This window comes from Pollicipes pollicipes, unplaced genomic scaffold (assembly GCF_011947565.3).
Source record: "Pollicipes pollicipes isolate AB1234 unplaced genomic scaffold, Ppol_2.1 Scaffold_6138;HRSCAF=7277_pilon_pilon_pilon, whole genome shotgun sequence".
NCBI classification, from domain to species: domain Eukaryota; kingdom Metazoa; phylum Arthropoda; class Thecostraca; order Pollicipedomorpha; family Pollicipedidae; genus Pollicipes; species Pollicipes pollicipes.
The window spans coordinates 18820144-18841609 of NW_023596818.1; the positions used below are offsets into that span (position 1 = coordinate 18820144).

At 54.9% G+C, this 21466-nt stretch overlaps 1 protein-coding gene across 1 annotated transcript; it reads right to left on the reverse strand.

Moving 5' to 3' along the window:
* Positions 1–647: 647 nt before the first annotated feature.
* On the reverse strand, positions 648–20976 carry LOC119105406 (vicilin-like seed storage protein At2g18540). The gene is made up of 14 exons (XM_037228872.1): positions 20933–20976; positions 15564–15731; positions 14265–14430; positions 13824–13942; positions 12770–12784; positions 12263–12338; positions 9377–9461; positions 8972–9059; positions 7947–7961; positions 6321–6336; positions 5411–5720; positions 4707–4811; positions 4333–4355; positions 648–808 (listed from the first exon to the last, which is right to left on the reverse strand). Exons 2-14 carry the CDS (start codon positions 15714–15716, stop codon positions 648–650), a joined length of 1332 nt encoding a protein of 443 aa, XP_037084767.1. The 5' UTR covers positions 15717–15731; positions 20933–20976.
* Between the last annotated feature and the right edge of the window lie 490 nt (positions 20977–21466).

Genomic DNA, 21466 nt, shown 5'->3' on the forward strand with positions numbered 1-21466 from the left:
CTACCGTTGGTGTGGTTCTGAGGGTCGGAGTCAGTGACGACTTACGGGTCTGAATCAACGTAACGTTGAGCTTTGGAACATGCTCAGATTTCCCGGAAGCTGGCATGTTTTATGGTAGCGAGAGTGATAGAGTTTGGTTCGAATCTGTAACACTTGCACTGGGAGTCCCGGAGGTACCTATATGCCATGGCGAACATTAAACATTCAAAACACCTGGGAAGCTCGGCAAGTGTATTATCCGTGCGCTCGGGTCGCATACCGGACGCCCAGGTTACAACGAAATGTGTGCTGTGGGCGAGTCACTCGGGTCTCAGGACAAAAATACTCAATAGTTTGTAAATTCCGGTGCACCACCGTGCTCGCCACACCGGTAGTTAGGTCAACGACAAACCGCGACAAACACCAGGCAACAACGCTCCTCCATGTTTCGCTTTCCGCGTGCCATACTCTTCGAGGCTCCGTAGATGCGGCGAAGAATAATTCACGCATTTGAGAGCTCGCCAGGACCTCGCTGACTCCTCGCCAGATAACCGCGTGACGCGCTGCTGGTGGTGTAGGTTTCCAGACGCCGCAGACACTGCTGGACGACGAGGGCGGCCTCCCACGCTCGGCGCCGCCGAGCCGCGCTGCCGGGCGCGGCCGCGGCATCACTGGCCCCTCCTGCGCTCCTCGAGGCGGCGCTGGCGCTCACGATTCCGCTTGGCCAGGTCGTCGAGCTCGGGCGAGTCGAGCCGCACCTCCTCGCGCTGCGAGCGCTCCAGCTCGAAGCCAATCGCCAAGTCCGAGGTGTCATGCGACGGGTGAATGGCTGCCGAGCAGAGCGGCCGGCTCAGAGGGGGAGGGGGAATGGTGCAAAACACGCACGCCGATTCTCCATCGTCTCAGTGCGGGTCATCATTCAGTGACGGTAAATGTGACAGGTGGTGACAAAAACAGGGAGGCCGCATTCCTGGAGACCTGAGCCGATTTCCGTGCCATAAACAAACTTTTTTTTTAAAAACTCAGCAAAACCGATATCACGACGACAACGCTTTCTAGGCTTTTCTATCAACTTGATATCCAACCGGTGTCGAACTGTCATCAAATCCACATTACACCCAGCACCAACCACCGCCCAACGGTGCTCTGAGGGGTTACTGATCCATCTCAGGCAGGGGCTTCACCAGGATTCCAAGCCTGGAAAGAACAGCCGATGAACTGGGTCCGATCCGACTGGCACTGAAAACGTTGAAGCGGGGGGGAGGGGGAGGGGGGACAAGACGGCACAAAAATCATCGTTCAGCGAGATCAGGGCACCTAGAGAAGAGGATAGGGAAGTCTGTGGACGGCGAGCTACTGACAGCTGCAAGCGGTGAGGTTCTGCCGCTGAAGACGCAACGAAGTATGAAAACCCAACAGTTAACGGGGATGTTTTTCGGTGACAAGGCAGCCTACAAAGATCCCTGTTTCTTCGGCTTCCGCGCAGCGAGCACCGTGAGCGCGAGCACCATGCACATCGATGTCTCAGAGAACACTGTATTGGCCAGCTAGGTGCACTTCCACCTAGTGGTCGTCTCGAACATTCGTAAAGACACATACTGTCTACGGCGGGAGAAAACTGCATTCCGGTGGCGAGAAGGGACACCGTTTGTAAGTGGGCTGATATTGCCTGTCCATAGCGACTGAGAGTACCTTACGCTGATAGGAGGGACGATGGAGGGGTCATTTCGGTGTTCGGTACTTGTCGGCGACGTGGTCGCAACTTGGGATAGATTTCAGCGGTGGGAGCAGGGTATTTATCGGTGGCGAGGGAGGGTACTCTCAGATGAAGCAGGTTATTTGTCAGTGGCGAGGGAGGGTACTCTTGTCTGGTGCTGGGTTTTGTCAGTGGCGAGGGAGGGTACTCTCGGATGAAGCGGGGTATTCGTCAGTGGTGAGGGAGGGTACCTCTCGGCTGCGGATGCCGAGTGCCTGTCGGTGGTTAATCCCATGCAGCTCTTCATCTGCGCGATCTGAGCCTCCAGCTGGTTCAGCAGCTGCTGGTTCTGGTACTCGATGGAGGATGGAGGAGGGGACGCACTGGGTTCCGAGCGCTCTGAGGATCGGCACGGAGACAGCCTTACTTCACTGATGCGTCAGGTGCACCAGCTTACGCTACGTATAGTTTATATGCTATATCATGTTACCTACGTAGGTGCCATGTTACGTATGTTACGTTACGTGCAGGTTATGCTACGTATGTGGGTTACGTTCAGGTACGTTAAGGCTGTTCCAGACCAAGCTCGTACCATGAACAAGAAAGCACATGTAAAGAGCCGCCATGCACCGCGCTGCTATGCCATCATGAATGACGGGACATCGGTGATGGACGTTTTGAAGGCGGAAACGATGTTTGGTGTGACGACAAGTGGTGAACATAATCGGCTATGTGCGGAAAAAGATAAAAAAAACAATCATGGAGGCAATGGCGCATCATGTGGCCGCGCCTGTTTTACAACATCAACGCACCTGCGTTCTGCCGGCAACCCATTCGCGCTTCTTTGTCGGCCAGTTTCGTATTGAGAGCATCATGCTGCATTTCCAGCGTCCTCCGCATGGCCTGAAGCCGCCGCAGCGCGGGCGTGTCCGACCGGCCCGGCTTCAGGTCGACCCCGCAGATGCGCGGGGTGGGGACCGGGGAGTCCTGCTGCCCCAAGGTCAGAGCGGGCAGGAGCCGCGGTGACCTGTCCTCCGGCTGAGCTCGCCCTCGGGTGAAGGTTGAGGTTTGGTTGGTTCGGTCGGGGTGGCGGTTGGTTTGATGCGGACAGTGGTCGTGACCGGTTTGGCTGCTGGATGGGTCAAACCTCTCCGGGGAGGCGAGCAGCACCTGAGGCTGCTCCCTCGCGCCTCGAGGTGTCTCCTGTCCGCTGCGGTCAGGGTGAGGACTGCTCTTTGGGGCGAGGTCGTCCCATCTCATCACCTTCCATTCCCCGGAGCGGGGTTCTGTGCCGGGTGCAGTTCTAGCCCGAACGTCACACAGCTCTGGACTACCGCCGCCGGCCTCTGGCTCGTGGCGCCCACTCTCTACCAAGAACCTCCTCCGTGGAGTCACCACTGGGTGCGGAGGTTTGATCCGCGTGATCTCTGGTGTCTCGTCATGAACCGAGCCGCTTTCCTGCAGGCTCCAGCGCCGTCTGCGTGCAGCACGAGGAGGCGCCACCTCGGGCGGCGCCACCCCTTCAGCGTCCGGACACGCCCTCTCCGTGACGGCCCGGGGACCGTCGACCGGCTCCAGGGCCGACCTGCGCTGCCTGCGGCGCTCCCAGGCGGCCTGCGCCCCCTGCGGCACTGGGATGTGGGACCTCTGTGAGCGGCCACTGACGGGCGCATGCGCCCTCTCGCGACGTACATCGCGGGACGTCTCCGAGTTCTCCGGCCAAAGGTTGAGGGGAAGCCGAGACCGCCCTGCCGGGTCATGTGATGACCCTTCTAGCCTCTCTGGGCACATATAAGTGGGGACAGTGGATTTATCTGGATATGTGGGAACAGAGGTCTGTACCCTGCTTTGGAGGTCGGACGCTTGGTTTTGCGCGATACCCTGACAGACGCCGCTGGGAGTGTGCGCTCCCTCCTCCCGGCCGCTGGCGGGGCTCAACGACCGCTCCTGTTGGCCGCTGTCGGACGTGCTAGGTCTCCTCTCGAGGCAGACGGTGGCAGAGGTGTGCGGCCGCTCGTCGCTGCCACTGGAAGGAGCCCTGGCTCCCCCGCGGCAGGTGACGCCGGGCGTCTGTGGCCTTTCTGCACCGCTGCTGACAGGTGTCTGTGACCTGTCGCGTCCGCCACCAGACGTCGCGCTGCATCCCTCCAGCAGGTCGCTGGTGCGTATCTCAGACTTGTCCGAACGGCCAGTAGTAGGAGTTTGCAACGTCTCCAGAACCCCGCCGCTAGATGCCCTTGAATTCTCTGCGTGACCCGCGACGGAAGCGTGCAGCCTCTCTGTGCAAACGACGGCGGGGGTCCGCGCCCTCTCCCACCCTCCTCCGACGGCAGCCTGCGACCTCTCCAGCCACTCAGCGGGGGGCGTCCTCGACCTGTCAGGCCGAGCCGTGTGCAGGGAGCGCCGGCGCGGCGCCGGCCGTGGCCGCCGCTGGCGCGGCATGTCGAACGGGCCGGCGGCGGCATCGCCGGCCGGGGAAGCTGCGCGGTGCGCCAGCGCCGGCACCGGCGGCGAGAGCCGGGCGGGGCTCGGGGCCCGGCTCGGCCGCCCGCCGCTGCCGCCCAGCACGGGCTGAGCCGCCGGCACGCTCGCGCCTGATCTGTCGGGACGGCAGGCGGGGCTCATGTGCTGCGCATTGGCAGGGTAAGTGAGCTCACCTGGAGGGGGTGTGTTCGGCTTGCTGCATGGGGACGGAGACGCTCCATTAGAGTGTGAAGCGCGATGAAACATAATCAGCATTGCCACGGGCTTGTCAGCTCGACGCCTGCGGCCATCTATTATTTGCTGATTGTTTTCACTCGTGCGCGCAACGTTTCTCATGTCAGACGAATACTGCACTCACGAGACAGTCAATTAATGCTCACTTTAAACATATTTTCGGCAGCCCATATTTGATCACATGGTGCATGTGAAAAGCACTGCTTTGGTAGAAGCTAGACCAGCCACCACAGAGTAGGTGCACCAGAAACCTACCCCAGCTCTGCTGGCGTGTGTTGAGACTCGGACGTGCTTATCCCAGGCTTTGGCTTACCTTTCTACTGGCGGCGGAGGCGGAGGAGACGGCGGCTTGTAGACTTCCTCCTTAGGCCACAGGTCCTCCAGAGGTGGCTCTGGATTCTGAGTCCCTGCTGGGCGACTGGAACCGAGGTTACCGAGGTCAGTGCAAGTCACGTCCGGTCACTGGCCGCATAGCACACCTGAGCCATAAGATCAGTGAAATCTAGTGAAGGGGGGGCATGTTCGCTGGCACCCAGGTTGGCAATCCACGCTAGATACGGAATCAACTGTCGTAATCACACAATCGCGCAATCATCCGCCCACGGACGGATCCAGGACTTCGCCAAGGGAAAGGTCATTGACAGTGGCCCATAACTGGACAGCCATCGCCGCAAGGCCCGATAGAGCCCCAGCCCCCAAAGGTCCGATGTTCTGGAATTTAACTCACGATACCACTCAAGCCAGATAGCTATGTTATCAGGTTTTCAGGCCAGGTTTTCATATGTTTGGACCACGTTCAAGCCCTTGCGGACAGAAAACGTTCCTATCTTGGGCTGCTGCGGGGCCACGTATGATTTTTTCCTCTCGAAGCTCCAGGGGTTCCGAGGAGAGCCACGGACCGCCATGGTCTCTTGGATCCACCCGGATCCCGGATCCACGGATGCTGCGCTTGTCCAGCAGGCGCATGACACACGCGGTGATGGCGGCGGTGGCCCTCCTCCTGATTTCAGCACTCACTCGCTGCCCCAGGAGTCCCACTCGTTGGTGGTGGTGGCGGCAGTCTGGCCGGCACGCAGATCCCTGGCCGCGCGGCGCATGTTCTCCGCCTCCTCCTGCGAGCGCCGCTGCTGCTCCTCGATCAGCCGCTGCCGCTCCAGGCGGTTGCGTTCCTTCTGCTCGCGCGCCTCCTGTTCGCGCGCCAGGTCCTCGCGCACCTTGCGCTGCTGCTCCTCCAGCCGGGCGTTAAGCTGCGCGTCCTCCTCGGCCTCGCGCCGCTTGCGCTCCATCTCGCGCTGCTTCTTGTCGGCGATCTGCTGCTGCAGCTCGGCTGGCGGCGGCGAGGTGACGGAGTTACGGACGTGACTGCTGGACGAAACAAGGCAGTATGGAAAATCACGCGAGGTTAGCAAATGCTTCGCGTGATAACGGGATGTGACGATAGGCCAATATGTCATGACGCAAGTCAATATGTCATGTACGGGACGCAATATGTCATGAAAGGTTTCTTCAAGTAGTGAGATGCGGCAAGAGACCGCGAAATGTCACAACAGGTTATTCCATTTTGTGTAATGTCATGACAGGCTATGACCTCGGGCCCTGTTATAGGATGTCAAGTATGCACTTTGTCGGACTAATAATTTAACATAAGAGAACGCGGCAACTTCATCCATTTAACAAATGCACTCAACGACAAGCACAATAATTTGAAATGGTATGATCGGTTCCATGTAGCGAATCATGCAGAGGCAAGCTGCAAACCGCGCGAGGGCACTAATCTTATATTCCACATTTCGCTACAGCGCTCGACTCCGACCGGCATCACAAAGACTCTACGTCTTCTCGCTCATCGCGTGTCGCCGAAGACTCTACGCCATCTCACTCATGGCTTGTCGCTGTGGAGGGGGCGTGGCTGCCCGCTGCCGCTTACCTTGCACGGTGCCTGCCTGCGAACGTTGGGCTCGCTCGTAAGAGGTCTGAAACACAGGCCTCGGCATTAGAGGCTGACAAAGGTGCGCGACTCATGCCCCGATGATGACCTGCACGACCACGCGCTTCTCGAGCACGGATACACTGTTGCGAGCCCAGAAATACTGCTGAAGCTCAGGTTACTCTGCGCACAGAAGCAACTTAACCGGGATAATATCTATCTAAGGAAGTCAGTGAACTCATTCGGTGACATGCAAAGGTTTTCCATAGTCTTTCAGCGCTCAGCATGTAATCATCGTTCTCAGTGTCGACCTTGCTTGGGATGAATAGGCCTTATTCAGCCATGCCGCGAAACGCGCGCTAGCGATGCGCTCGTATCTGGCAAGTTGCAACTCTTTGAGATTGAGATATAACACGGTATACTAGAAGTGTGTCCTAACCGGGTCCACTTTAAAGAAGTCAGATACAATTTGCGACACCAATGGCGGATCCATAGGAGGGGCCATGTCTCCCCTGGGTCCTGCAAGGGCTCACAGGCTCCGAACGGATCTGTAACCGGCCGAATGGAAGCAGGCTTTTTAACACAAAGGCGCAACAAAATTAGGCGTTTTCGGGCCTTTGGATATCCGAGAACAGTCGGATGCAAAAGTGAAGGGCCCATGAGCAGACAATCATAATTATCCGCTGACTGAGAGGGCGATGCTTGGGCAGGTTAAAAAGCTCATTACGCCGTCCAGACGCCCCACGCTGCTGCCGCCGACCTCCCATGTCCACCTGCCAGGTGAATCTAATCGCAAGGGAGCCTTTCTCGCCGCCCTTGCTTTCTTCGCATTTGCTCGGAGGGCCTTACGCTGTTGTCGGGACTCTGTATGGTAACCTGTCGGGCCATTACTGATCGATCAGAGGCCCTCCGCGATATTTTCCCATCCGCCCAAAGGCTCCACACTATTGTCGGGAGCCCCACATGCTAATCTAGCTGGGTACTCTCCGTTGCTCAGGGGCCCTTCACGTTGGTCTTAAGTTCTTCGCACTTGCTCAGATAGCCCTATGCTGTTGCTGTGGGCTTTATAAATTAACATACCGAGGCACTCGTTACTCAGGACTCTTTCTACACTGGTCTAGGCTTCTTTTCTTGAGGAATAGAATGCAGACAAGTCAATAATATGCAGCCATGAACTCATGATTTATACAAAGCAGCTCACAAATGAAACAAATTATCGCCAAAAGATGGAAAGCAATCTTGAAATGAGTCTCATTGATGTATATGCCATGAGCAGCGTTTGAAACTCCGGATGTTCATCAGTGCTGCACACATTTCAATATGTGTGGTGAGGGAACGTCAAATGCAATGTTTCTTTTTAGTGGCATGCAGATGAAACGTAGCGTGAAGTGAATCATTCGAGAAGTATCGCGCGGCTCAAATATAACACTCTCAACTTTATCATCCCTGGCAGTCTGTGCCGGCTTCGAGACTGAAACTCATCGCTGAGTACCATTTTGCAGAACATTACAAGCAAGCCATCTGGCCATTTCGCACAAAAGCATGTTGTACCCGAAGCAAGCAAACCGACCAGTTTGTGTGGTCTTTTACATGCAGTCATAAAAATGAACAGGAGTTACACTTTACCTCACGGTCCCAGGTCTAGAAGGAAGCGAACGGGTTAATCATAGACTACCAACTACAAGGGCCACCAGTAGATGCATAAGCAGCACATTCCATGACGAGTTTTCCCGATCCAGTCGTTCCTACTATTGCGATGACATGGTGGTAAATGTACGTGAAACAAACAAAACTAAGGTCTGCAAGCATGAAACCTGGTAATGATGATACAAATATTGTCAAGGAAGTATTCCTGTCCGAAGCTTATGCTCTACCTTGGGCATGATCACAACTGTGTGTTGCCGAATCATGTCTCATGGTCGCAGACAGAAAACAGCACAATGTCCCAATCACCTAACAGTTTACTGCTTCGTACTGAAGGCTCACACTGCTCCTTCGGCGGGACGATCCAATGAAAGAGATTCAAAAAGAGTAGCTACCACCAAGACCAAGTGTCCGCGTGTTTTAAAGTTTCGTTCAGATCATTTCATAAGTTTAAACTTTCTCATTTACACATTTTTGTGGCGGTTTATGGTACCAACACAAGGTATAAGCAACAAATGGATGCATTTATCATGCCAGTAATGAAACCAAAGAAGCACACTGACTGTCGACAGCCGCCAATATGTCAGGATAGTAACTGCGAGCAGGCAATATATCATCACCCAATATATTCAAAAGACAGGATGATTTAACCCTTGAAATCATTACCGAGGAAAACGTCTTCTGTCGTCTCAAGCCATACCGGAGAGTTTGCCATGTGTGTCCTCCAGCGACACCTACAAATTTCAGCAAAAGGCCTCCAGAGACTGAATCGCCAAGGGTGACCGGCGAATGGGCAGTCGAGGTTGCTTCTATTCCTATCTCGAAACAAAACCTGCCGACCGGCCGCGTGGCAGCGCATGGCCGGAGAAACAGCCGACTACGGCGCGGTAACAACGACAAAGAAAGCTGGCTGTAAGGACACAAATAGCGAGGGGGCTCTTCAGCACGGTTCGGCCGGATCAGCGGGAGGGCAGCGGAGGTCACGCCGGGTCATGCTCCCCGCTCACCTCAGAAACGTGGGGTCGTCGCCCCCGGGCGTTGCCGCCGTTGTCACCGAACCTGAGGCCAGTCTGCTCATTCTGCTGCTGGTTGTACCTGACGAGCCCGAGACCGAGGGACTGGTCAGAGGTTATTGAGTCAGAGCAGGGAACACTGCGGCAGACTAGTGTGTCAAGTTGCAGGCTGCAAGCGCCAAATTGATGCCTGAAGGATTTGGAGGCTCATTTACCACGCACCATTGCATTACACCCCTAAAACGCCAGTACAAAAAAGAAAGCTAGCGGAGCAGAAAAAGGAAGATGAGAGAAGGAGAGAGGGAGAAGGGGGACAGGGGGGGGGGGGGTGAGTCAGCTCAATCATTGCCAGGGTAGCCCCAGTTTTGGAGGGAGGAGGAAGGGGACAGCTATGCTCACATAAGCAGGTTGTTCCTGTCCCGCTCCTGCCGCTGGCGACGGTCCTCAATCTGCTGCGCCAGGTCATCACCGTACGCGTTAACCACTGTAACAACCGGCCGCCCTCAGTCACTCCACCAGGCGCTGCAGACCGGCCCAGGGCAGAACAACACCACACTAGGCTGGAAGAAGCCTCCACAAGTGCCTGCACCGGAACTGGGCCCAAACGACCGAATATTTATGAGGGAGGTAGGAGTAAAATTACATTAGCGGCACCCACAGGCTATTCGGCCCAATGCGAGTGCGCTCACACAGCGCCCGCTGGCACCATCAGTCTCGCGTCGAAGCTGTGTACCTGCTCGGCAGGCGTGCTGGAAGCCGGGCGAGGAGCCAGGCTGGAGCGAGTGCGACGAGGAACCGGGCTCGATCGGTTGGGACGAGGCGCCGGTGCCGTCGCACGCGATCGGGGGCAGGGGCGGCGCCAGGTGACAGACGGGCGGGGGCCGGGGCAGCTCGGGCAGGTAGTGCACGTCGCCGACTGACAGTGGCACGGGGCAGCGGCATGCGCTCTGCCCGGCCGTGGCGCAGGCGTGCGTCGGCGGCTCCACAGCTGCGCACGGCGGGCCACGGCCGGCCGCGGACGAGCACGGCCCGGAGCTAAGGCCGGCGGCGGAGGAGAGCACCGCCGGCGCGTGGTCGGCGCAGCGCCGCTGCTGGCTCCACGAGAGCGGGGTGTTGGGGTACTGCAGCTGGCGGGCGTAGTGCGGGGTCAGTGCGTGTGCCGAGACGGGGCTCTGCAGGGTAGCGTGCTGCACCTGACACAGCCCAGTCAGTGCCCCAGCTGCCTGAGCTGAGCCGGCAGCCTGCTTCTGACACGGCCCCAGTCCGTGCGCTGCACAAGACTGGGTCAGCGCTGGACCGTTCAGTGCCAGCCCTTCGAGCACGGCCGCCGCCGGGACGGACGAGGCCGGCGCGGCCCGAGGCTCGGCCCCTCCTCCGGTGATCAGGCCCAGGGATGAGGCCAGGCGGACCAGGGCCTGACGCGGCGAGTACTTGGCATTGGAGGCCGCGGCGGGGTCGGGCTCGCTCGCCCTCGGAGCGGCACACGGAGCGGCGGCTGGTGAGCTGGGCACACACAGCGCCGCCTGAGGCGTGCCGGAGGTCACGGAAGGCTGGCCCGGTGCCGGGGCCGGCGTGCCGACCTCACGCGGCCCCGCCTGGGACGAGTCGGCGGCCGCGGTCGACTGGAGCGAGGGGCCGGTGAGCTCGCCTCTCGGCGTTGGACGCTGCGGCGGTGCGCACGAGGTCTGCGGCTGGACCGCGGGCTGCTGATCCGTCGGACCCCCCGGCCTGACCGCACAGGGCGAGGACGGCCCGCCTCGACGCCCGTGGGGACTGCGATTCTCCCGCGGAGGCTCGAGGCCGGGGAGGATGGAGCGGCGGTAGGGCGTTGTTTTAGGTGGCGAAGGATTGTTGGGAAGGCCTGAAATCACCAAACTTGATCACAGCACATCCTGATTTTCAGGCTGCTCATATCTTACCCGATAGTGCAGGAGGGGCAAGTTTTGTGGCTAAGTGGTAAAAATTGCTCCATCCTTTTCTTCCACAGTTTGATTCTACTTGTATTCTTGGGTTGAGTTTGGTTGGGTTAAGCTAAGAAGAGTTTTAACAAGCGCCAGCGTAGCCAGTTGAATGCGACGCACTCGCACGAACGGAGGTTGACTCAACCCCATAAAATCTAAAGTAAACACCAAATTTATAGAGCAGGTAGGTCGGTATGTAGACAAACCTGTGCCAAATTTTAACATGCCTAGGACATAACCTTCGGGACAAATAAGGCCAAACAAGGTCAGAATATAGTTCAGTGTCCCGAAGTACCTTTAAGACTCGTCATGTAACCAACTACCTTTAACAATGATCCCTTTTCTTAGCAAAATTTTGTTGGTGTTTTTAAGGTCCGTGCCCTATTTGACCTTCGGAAGGTCACGTCGGCAAAAACGTGTGATATTCTGATTTCAATGAAAAATCAATAAGCGTCAAGGATTACGTTAGGCGGTAAAAACACAATGTTCATTGAGACCATTTTAGAAGTGACCTCGTCTGACCTTCATAAAGTCCAAACAAGATGCCCTTAACATGAGCTTGAAAAACTATCTCAGAAAGCAAGTTCTACAATAGAAAAAATTATTTGGTTTGAACCTCGGCCTCATCTTCATACCTGGTCCAAGGTCCATGGCGCTGGTCGTAATTCTTAATTCGATTGTCCAATGGTCGAAGAAGCCATCTCAAAGATGCATGGTTTTGTCTAACATTCCGTTGTCGCAGCAGATTGAGCTAGTCCCTAGGAGTTGTTTTCGCTGACTGTCATGTCCTAACTTTGACCTGCTATAGATCAGTAGCCTTACAATATAATATAATTGTTTAGTGCCAAAATTATTTACAGTTCAATTGGCTACAGCTGTAGAAGGTTTTGCATGGCTATACCGTGCCGTTCGGAAGGCATTTATGAAAAATCTTCGGGGGGGGGGGGGGGCAGGCAACTTCATGCTATCCCAAAGAGTGTTAATTCACACCTTACATGATGAATTAACATATCACGTTTATAATGAGTGCAGATGTGAAATCATTATTATGCTCCCCGGAAGATATAATACTGATCCTAGGTCAAGCAACCTAAGTTTCCTGCGATGTGATATTTCGTGTTTTTGAAGCGGTAACACATGCCTCTCATTGACAATCAATATAATTTTGGCATTGGATCGGGATCGTCTCACACTTTGATGATCTGCACGTTTAGCTTCGGCCCGATAACTATCTATGTAGGTAGGGTCTAGACTGCGGCCTCGACGAGAACATGCGCGATGGGAGGCATCGTTTATTCCCGTCCCTCCTCATCGAAAGCCTTACCACTTTTCCTCCTGCCGTTGCTGGGCTGCGCGTCCAGAAAGCTGGGGCGATATATGGTAGATACTGGGCCGGTCTCCTGAAAAACACGTCATTCGTAGGTCACGGTCCGGCGTGACGAAGCAACGACAGCCAAGCAAGGCATCAAGGTTGATGCCAGAACTGTGGGTAGCAAGTGCAACATACAAGAAGCTGCGGTGTTGGGGAGCGAAAAACGTAGCCAAATAGTTCTAGCAGAGATGAAATATGCAATGGCTACGAAATAGAACGAGAATGTCAAAGTCATCCAAATGGCTATTTATACGAGTTTCGCAGCAGTGCGTTACGGTAACCAACAGTTAACAGCCAGCTTTTACGACAGGACAAAAACAAACTAGGGGTAACACTGGTGCATGCGCGATACATGCCTGCCTATGACATCATTTTCTCGCAACATTTTAAGTGTGCTAGAAAACAAGGAGCTCTAAACTGTGCTACGACAATACCAATGAAAGACAACATTCAGCGTACCTTGGCCAATGGGTGCTGTATGCAGATGGAAAGATCGGGATTAATGATGTTGTAATTAGGCTATAATGAACAAGCGATGCGCGTATCTGCGTACGGCAATATCCACACAAGGAGCGCAATCACCCGGGAATATAAATGTGCCGACAAAATAATGTTCGGCAATACCGAAGAAGGCTGGTAGGGCCTTATGTGTGTCTTACGTGACTGTTCAAGGTTATTCTACCAAAGTTTTTCGTAAAGGCCTTAAAATCAAGGCCTGGCGATGGAAAGTGATACATCATGCAATGATCTGAGACGCGTCCGACAGTGTGCTGAGATACACCATTTTGTCCGCAGCGTCATCGCAAAGCACGCACTCTGCCCGCACACGCTACTAAATCAATGCCGAGTTGCAATAGATTAGGCTGTTACCAGCATTCAGCCATGAGAAACACGCCGATACCACATACACACGCTAGCACCACTTCAATGTCCTGTTCCAAGTGGTGTTATGTGCAGATCTCCATACACAACAAGGGTCGTGTGCAGCCCCGTACACCATGTGACGGGTAAACGAACCTTACGCTGGTATCTCGCATACGCACACATACAGATGCAGGTGGCATATAGTAGGTATATACATACATACATACATATATATATATATATATATATATATATATATATATATATATATATTATTCAAAGGGCACCGATGAAAAGTACGGCTGTCGTACTGCTTGACGTAAATCGTCTCATAAAACGTGACAAAACAATTGCTGCCTTTGCAAGAGTGGCCAGCTATGAAAATGAAACGAAACACTCAAAGTCGTGACGGGACTTATTTTTGGAATACGGACATTCTAATTCTTAAAACGATGTTCCAAATATCCTGTTGGAACCATTAGTCTGATAAGCATTTGTAAGTCCATCTAATAGAGTAGTTCTTTGAAATGCGTCAGCTTTATGAAAAGTAAAGGTCTGGGCAGTCTCTTCCTATCATGAGCGCATGCTTTCCATCAGCGACAGCCCAGTCGCCATCATCGCGCCGCTGCCCGGCCGCGGGCCTGCTGACCTGCTGCTCCCTCTGCCGGTCGGCTAGCTTCCTGGCCCTGTCCTCCTCGGCCTGCTTCATGAGGTCGCGCCTGTAGTTCTCCTGCATCTGGCGGCGGGCCGCTCCAGGGTCGCCGGCGTCTGGGACACATCGAACCCGGGCGACGCTCAGGCAGCTTTCTCACAGCGCTATCACTCCGAACGGAAGCACTTCTCACCGGTGTACAGGCTGCGTACGGCGAGGCCTCGGACTCGCCGTGCCAGTGCTTTGCATGACTGCCAAATCATCACGCTCGGCCGCGTCATGGTAAGAAACACGCAAGTTAAGTAGCGCACGCATGTTAAGAAGCGCAAGGGACAACCGCCGCGACGACGGTTCAAGAGCACAAACGACGCGGGGTCGAGTCCCCGCGCCAGCCTCCAGGGACGTTACTGTACGTCGTATAGCGCGGTTTGCACTCACTTCCAGGCATGGACGGGCCAGATGTGGACATGCCACCACCGCCGGTGACAAGGCCGCCACCGAAGCTGCTGGAGCCTACGCCGTAACCGGTTGAGCCCGCGCCGTAGCTGTCGAGCCCTCCGCCGAAGCTGGTGGAGCCCCCGCTGTAGCTGTCCAGCCGCTGCAGCTGTCAGGCAAACATTCCGAATCTGGTCTGTGATGGCGCAGTGACGTGCGAGCTGTTCCGTTGCCATTACGGTGCAGGCCGCAGACCGCTGCTGCAAGCGTCACCAAGAGCACATATACTTTGCTTTGCAGCCATTGTGACCATACTATGCTACACAAACAACAATGATATGCATTAAAAGAGAATTAGCAGCCGATCGATGAAGGTTCACAAATACGTAACGTAACCAAAGTGCTTCACCTGACCTCGGCAAACGACGGCGTATTAGCGGTGAGCTTTACGGTCGATGGGCATCACACGCTGTGCCAACCTTACTGATTACAACAGACTTGCGGTCTTGCAAGAACTGCGTTGCGCAAAACCCGACTGAACGCTGGATAGAGTTATGCCAAAACGCTATATTCAGCGATGCTGTATAAGTAAACTGTTATTGTTTCCAATAAAATAGAATCATGGACGCAATATAATCCATTTTTGTCGAAGCGCGCCTATTTGTGTTGCATCAGAAAATATGAATGACTGTGAATCTAGCGTGAATCACATTCCCCACGGACTCACACTTGATGGAAGCTTTTGTCATACCACAAAAAAAACATTTTTAGTTACACGTGCTTCTTTGCAGCTCTTCAGTTTGTTCTTTTCACCTGAAAAACCTGAAGCCTTTAGCTCTCATCTCTATTTTCATGATTGAAATCCATGCATTGGAACCGTAGCGGTCCTTTATGCTCCACATGTGATGTTGGCGTAACTGCCACTAGGACTGGGCAATGTTGCGTCCGAACAGGACCTCAGTGACGTTTACGAAGAGAAGCCCACATTTGTGTTTTAACCACACGGAGCAATGTGACGACCTACTGGACCACAGCAGACCTTGATTATTGCGTGTTGATTGATGTGTGCTTACGTCCATGAGGGTTGCATCTTTACTTGCTTGCCGACCTGTTGTTTGACAGTGATGCTGGTACTGAGGTTCTGTACGTTCTCTGATTTGCTGCTACGTGCATGTCGATTTCTCATGCTCTGGGCCACTTGCTTCGGACTCGTACTTACCTACGATACTCAACACTAACCGTCTGGCTATTCATAGCCGCCCTCCAGTGCTATCCCCCTCTCCAACTCATGGCGGTGCTTACGGCTGACTCGGCCGACATGAGGCTGCTGCCGCCCAGGTACTGGCTGCCCACACGAGAGCGGCTCAGGCCCGAGGGCGAGCCGATCGGGTCCCACCCGGACCGGAAGCGGCTCTCTTCCGCCCGCTTCTGCGACAGCAGGCCGGCGTAGTCCATCGCACCCCGGTTCCGCTGCAGGCCAGCACGATTATCATTTTCAGCGTTGATTAGTGCATGACTCGGCAAATATGGGATATCTTGGGGTAGCCAGTCGCTCGTCTCGAATCATTTGCCCACGAGCCAGTAATGCTTTGTGTATGACGCTTTAGGTCGTGGAGCTTCCCCAGAAAGGCGCTTTTGGGCGTTTTGGTGATTTTGGTGAAGGGCGCTTTGGCGGCCCATAATGTTTAAAAAAATAAAGGCTAAAAAGGGAGTAAGCCAAATGATAACAAAACAACAAGGGATCAAGCTTAACAGGGATATTAGCTCAAGCAACAGACCAATTGACAAAAGGGCCCAGCATGTCGAAGCAAATAAAACCGAACTTTTTTCCGCTAGCCCAACCAATGAACTCTCCGAACTCTCATATCCCCTTAGATATTCCTGGTGTTCATTACCGTCAACTCCATGGTACCATCATGCATTTCGTCTGTCTCGCTCTTCGAAGCCTCCTTTCTTTGATGTTGGTTTCTGCTCAACTAACATTTGGAGGCGTTAGCTCAACAGACATGCAAGTCAAAATAGGAAAAGTTCAAGTGTCAGCGCAGTCAAAAAGGATCCAAGTGAAGGGGAATATCTAAAAGTCAAGCAGAAAGGAAACTACAGAAAGGTCTAAAATGTAAGACGTCTAAAAGAAAAATTGTCAGCAAAGGAAGTGCTCCAGATGGGCCGACACGATCCATATGTCTTTTTGGATAAGACGGCAGTTTTGCTAGATCAGCTGAGCGGGGTCGAAACTAAGACCAACTGAACCGTTATGAACCGGTCCTCACCGCACCAAAGGCGGGGCAGCAAGAGCGGCAGAAAAGTGAGCGGACCGGGCTGAAACGGACAGCACGAGAGCGGTCAGGGCAGGACAGGACAGGACAGGACAGGACAGTGCAGAATATGACAGGACAGGACAGGACATGGCAGGACAGGACAGAACAAGACAGAACAGGACAGGGCAGAAGATCACAGGACAGGACATGACAGGATAAGGCAAGGCAGAACGAGACAGGACAGGACATGATAGAACAGGACAGGACAGGACAGGACAGGACAGGACAGGACAGGACAGGGCAGGACAGATAATAGCAGGTTCGGGAAGGCCGAAGCAGGTCGACGACGGAGATAGTCAGTTCGGGACTGGACCGATCCATGTCAGCCAGTGGACCAGGCCCTGACAGGCCTTTTGCCTTTTCACGTTTTCCATTCTGATTTTTGTCTGCTGACTGGACTATTCGATTCTTCCTCTTGTTTTTTTCTTCTTGACTTTTGGTCCAGACACCACACTAGCACATATATCGAGCCAACCACGCAGATGATCATTCTAAATCATTTGGGACCAGATGGCATGGACAGAAGGCGACCTGCAGCCTATGCGCCGCTGCAGTACTGATTCTTTTTTATGAATGTTACATAGATAATGGGAGAAAAGTGTCTCACCACCCTGATGCAGACATCTAAGGGCTCGTATTTGCATGTCAATGTGAAATAATAGTTGGTTCACGTGAATATCCTCTCGACTGACTCAGCTATGGGCGCTGCAGATCTGCCGCGTATTCAATAGCATAGTTCGGATTTTGGAAATAAATTATGCCGGATAGCCCGGCTTATTTGGTCATATAACTCTGATATTAAAAATAAAAGATTTAAACGATCAACAAAGGTAGTCTCATCGCAGTGGCCTAAAAACTATATTGGGTAGATGCCTGAAAACGGACATGTCATATGTAAAAGGATATTCGTCCGTCTACTAATATCCTTATATATATATATATATATATATATATATATATATATATATATATATATATATATGTCACTTAACTGTCATATATGTCACTCGCCAACAACATATAAAGAGCGGCGCACCAACGTAATCCTTGCGAAGCCCGCCTGCTGCGCCTGTGTTCCCATGCAGCACACGGTGCCAGCCTGCACCCCCAGGAGCCGGGTGTGGGCTGGCGCCGTCCGTGCTGTCACTGACCGTCGCGCGGGCGGCGGGCAGCGCGGCCGTGGGGCCGTGGCCGGCGTTCGGCGAGAACTCGCCGGGCCGCACCATCCTCGCAGTGGCCGGTCGGCCTCGCCCCAGCCCCGGCTGAAACACGTGCCGTCAGGTGCAGCCGCTGTCTGGGGCGGAGTCGTCCGTCACACGCACGGGCGCACCCGGGCAAACGTGGGCCGAGCCACCGCTGGCACCGTCTGATCACAGCAACACAGCCTGCTTCAGCTTCAGTTACAGCACGGGTCCAGTCCTTACTCGGACAATGCTTAGTCATGGGTGACGGGTGTTGGTTCGATTTCGCTAGAAGCGGTTACGATTGCTCTGATCAGGAGCTTAGTTGTCCGTTCTCTCCCGGGTGCGTCCCTGCTGAACACGTGCCCACACGCAGAGAGAAGCCACAGGGCGCAGCCGCTGTCCGTGGCGGGCTTTGATAGGCACAGAGCAGCCGGGGGGGGGGGGGGGGGGGGAGGGGGGCAACCGCTGTCCGTGGCGGGCTTTGGTAGGCTCGGAGCAGCGTGAGGTGCAGCCGTGTCAGCGGCGGAACAGCGCCGCACAGCCAATCCGCCAGACCGGTATTTTCTCGGCAAAGAAACGGGGGAAAGCAAACCCAACAGGCTAGCACTCTCCGGATCAGGGAACAGTGGCAAGACAACTGGCAAAACAAACGCGTTCGGAACCCAGAAGCATATCGCGCGGCGGTCAAACAAATAAACGAGGCTGCCCACGCTCCGTCCCGCCCGGGCGCAGCAGCGGGTAAAAACAGGATGGCGTGACAGGCTGCTTGCAGTCGCCACACGCCCAACTGCTAGCCACCACGTCCGACGGAGGTGGACAGCACACGGAGCCGTGACCATCCTCGACCGCGCCTTGTCTGTAGAAAGACTTCCGTTCTTGACGCGACGCCAGATATATCACAATCAATACCAAAGATGACCTGGCCAGCGCCAACATTTTGTGTTAAATTCGTTCATTATGTAGTTATCAGTCATACGTTCAGGTGAATAAACACCTACATAGTCTGCACTCTACTCAACACAAGTATTCACGGCTGTCACCAGTGGGCCAAGGCCTGTGTGACACGCTACGGAGGTGGGCCATAAGCCGGATGGCTCAGACGCAACTAAGCCAATATAGGCATCTGCCAGACCGCGTGGCTTGGATTGGAAGCCGGTGTTGCAACCAGCCCCAATCTGCGCCCGTTTGCCGACTGGAAAGACAAAGGTGACCAACTGACTCGCGTACGCGCTATTAGCAGAACTATCCAGGTTCCCAAAGGTAATCAGAACATGGACACAAAGCGTGAATGCAATCGGCGTGATGCCGGCCTTTGGCCAGAGGATATTGCGCAGAGCATCAAGGTGGGTCAAGAACATTGCTTCACAATTATCACTGATATGCTTCACCGCTGCAGCTTTGAGGTCGTCGGACGCCAAGCAGCGATGAGCCGATGGCGTATTGTGTCGTTTTCTGTACATGCTCGAAAACTGAACGCGGCGAACACTAGCCCGTGGTGATGTGGTGTCCATCTGCTGGATTCAGATGTGACAGTTCAAAATAAGGCGATGACATTGAGTTTTTAGTTGCAGCAACTATCTGAAAGCTTTAAGTGTGTACAAGCGTACCACTGGCCAAATAAGTTGACTAAAGCTATTAAAAGACGCCGTGCCTTCCAAGCGTTGTAACGCACATACACACAGTGTTAATTTCAGCGAAGGTTTGCGAGCAAGCGACCGCCAGCCCATGCGCGACGCCATTATTAATGCAAAGGGACATCTACAGATGAAGCACTACCAAGTAATATATGACGCGTCGCTCCACCGTCTCATTTGCACAGATATGCACCGTCAGGTGGCACTGAATAGCGTATAGGTGGGAAAAAGCCGGGCAACGTGAAAGTTGAATGACGGGATTTTGTAAGCCGAGGAGGAGGGCGTGTGTGGTGCCACACCACATGCACGATTGCGCATCGCCCAATCTGAGGTATCCGCACAGCTAGTGCTCAAGCTCAGTCCGAGAGATCCCCACGGCTGGCACCCAAGCTATCTCCAGTCTGGGAGATCCGCAAAGGTGGTGCCCAAGCTATCCCCAGTCTGAGAGATCCGGCTGGCACCTATGCTATCCCCAGTCTGAGAGATCCGCAAAGCTGGTGTCCAAGCTATCCCCAGTCTGAAAGATCCGCAAAGCGGGTGCCCAAGCTATCCCCAGTCTGAGAGATCCAGCTGGCACCAAAGCTATCCCAGTCTGGGAGATCCGCAAAGGTGGTGCCCAAGCTATCCCCAGTCTGAGAGATCCGGCTGGCACCTAAGCTATCCCCAGTCTGGGAGATCCGCAAAGGTGGTGCCCAAGCTATCGCACCGCCTCAACCCGCACGCATGAGCCTCTTCGGACGCCTCAAAGCATCTCGAGAGCACATATCAGCCGATGCTTGGCCTTCTCCAGATACGCCTTGTATCTAAGTGAAAAAGCAGTGTAACGTAACGTGCTATCTAAGATAACCTAAGCTAGTTCCCGCTGCCCAGAGAAGGGTGGATGGGATAATCACTCACGCCACTGCCGAAAAGCACATCCGAATAAACGAAAACATCGCCGCACGATGACAAATATTGGCGATCGTGCTGATGGCCGACCGATCGGCACGTCAGCCGCTCCACGTCCGACCGGCCACTCCCACGTCAGCAGCCCCACGTCCGACCGGCCACTCCCACGTCAGCCGCCCCATGCCCGACCGACCATTCCCACGTCAGCAGCCCCACGTCCGACCGGCCACTCCCACGTCAGCCGCCCCATGCCCGACCGACCATTCCCACGTCAGCAGCCCCACGTCCGACCGACCACTCCCACGTCAGCCGCCCCATGCCCGACCGACCATTCCCACGTCAGCAGCTCCACGTCCGACCGGCCACTCCCACGTCAGCCGCCCCATGCCCGACCGGCCATTCCCACGTCAGCAGCTCCACGTCCGACCGGCCACTCCCACGTCAGCAGCCCCACGTCCGACCGGCCACTCCCACGTCAGCAGCCCCACGTCCGACCGGCCATTCCCACGTCAGTCGCTCCACGTCCGACCGACCATTCCCACGTCAGTCGCTCCACGTCCGACCGGCCACTCGCTCAACCGACGCTCACAAACTGCCAGACCGGCGTCACGTGTGAGCCCCTGAAAGGAGCTGTGTGTCTCACTCACCTCACCAGCGCCAGGCGTCTCACCACGCACCGTCCGCACACTGTTCGTCACCGCGGTCAATACGACACCTTCCTGGGCCCGTGCTGTGTGGGTCTGTGTATGAAGTCGTCTCGTAGCAACTTCGGCGGCCGCCCGCCGCTGCCGCCGCCACCGCTGCCGGCTGCTCGCCCCGGGGACAGGGCGAATGGGAGGTGGCCGCAGGGGGAGGGGAAGGACGGAAACGACAGGCTTTGGGTCAAGGTCACACAGGACTGGAGTACGTTTAAAGGTGGTCAGGAAGTGTGCTAAGCTGCATAAACCGCTGGATTATGCGTGAGCGGTGGCATCAGAAATTATTGCGGTCATCGCACACGCACACACACACACACACCACACACACACACAACACAGACGCACTAGCGAAGAGAGAGAGAGAGAGAAGAGAGAGAGAGAGAAGAGAGAGGAGAGAGGAGAGAGAGAAGAGAGAGAGAGAGAGAGAGAGATGAGTTAAGAGAGGAGAATAGAGAGAGGAGAGAGAGAGAGAGATAGCTAGGA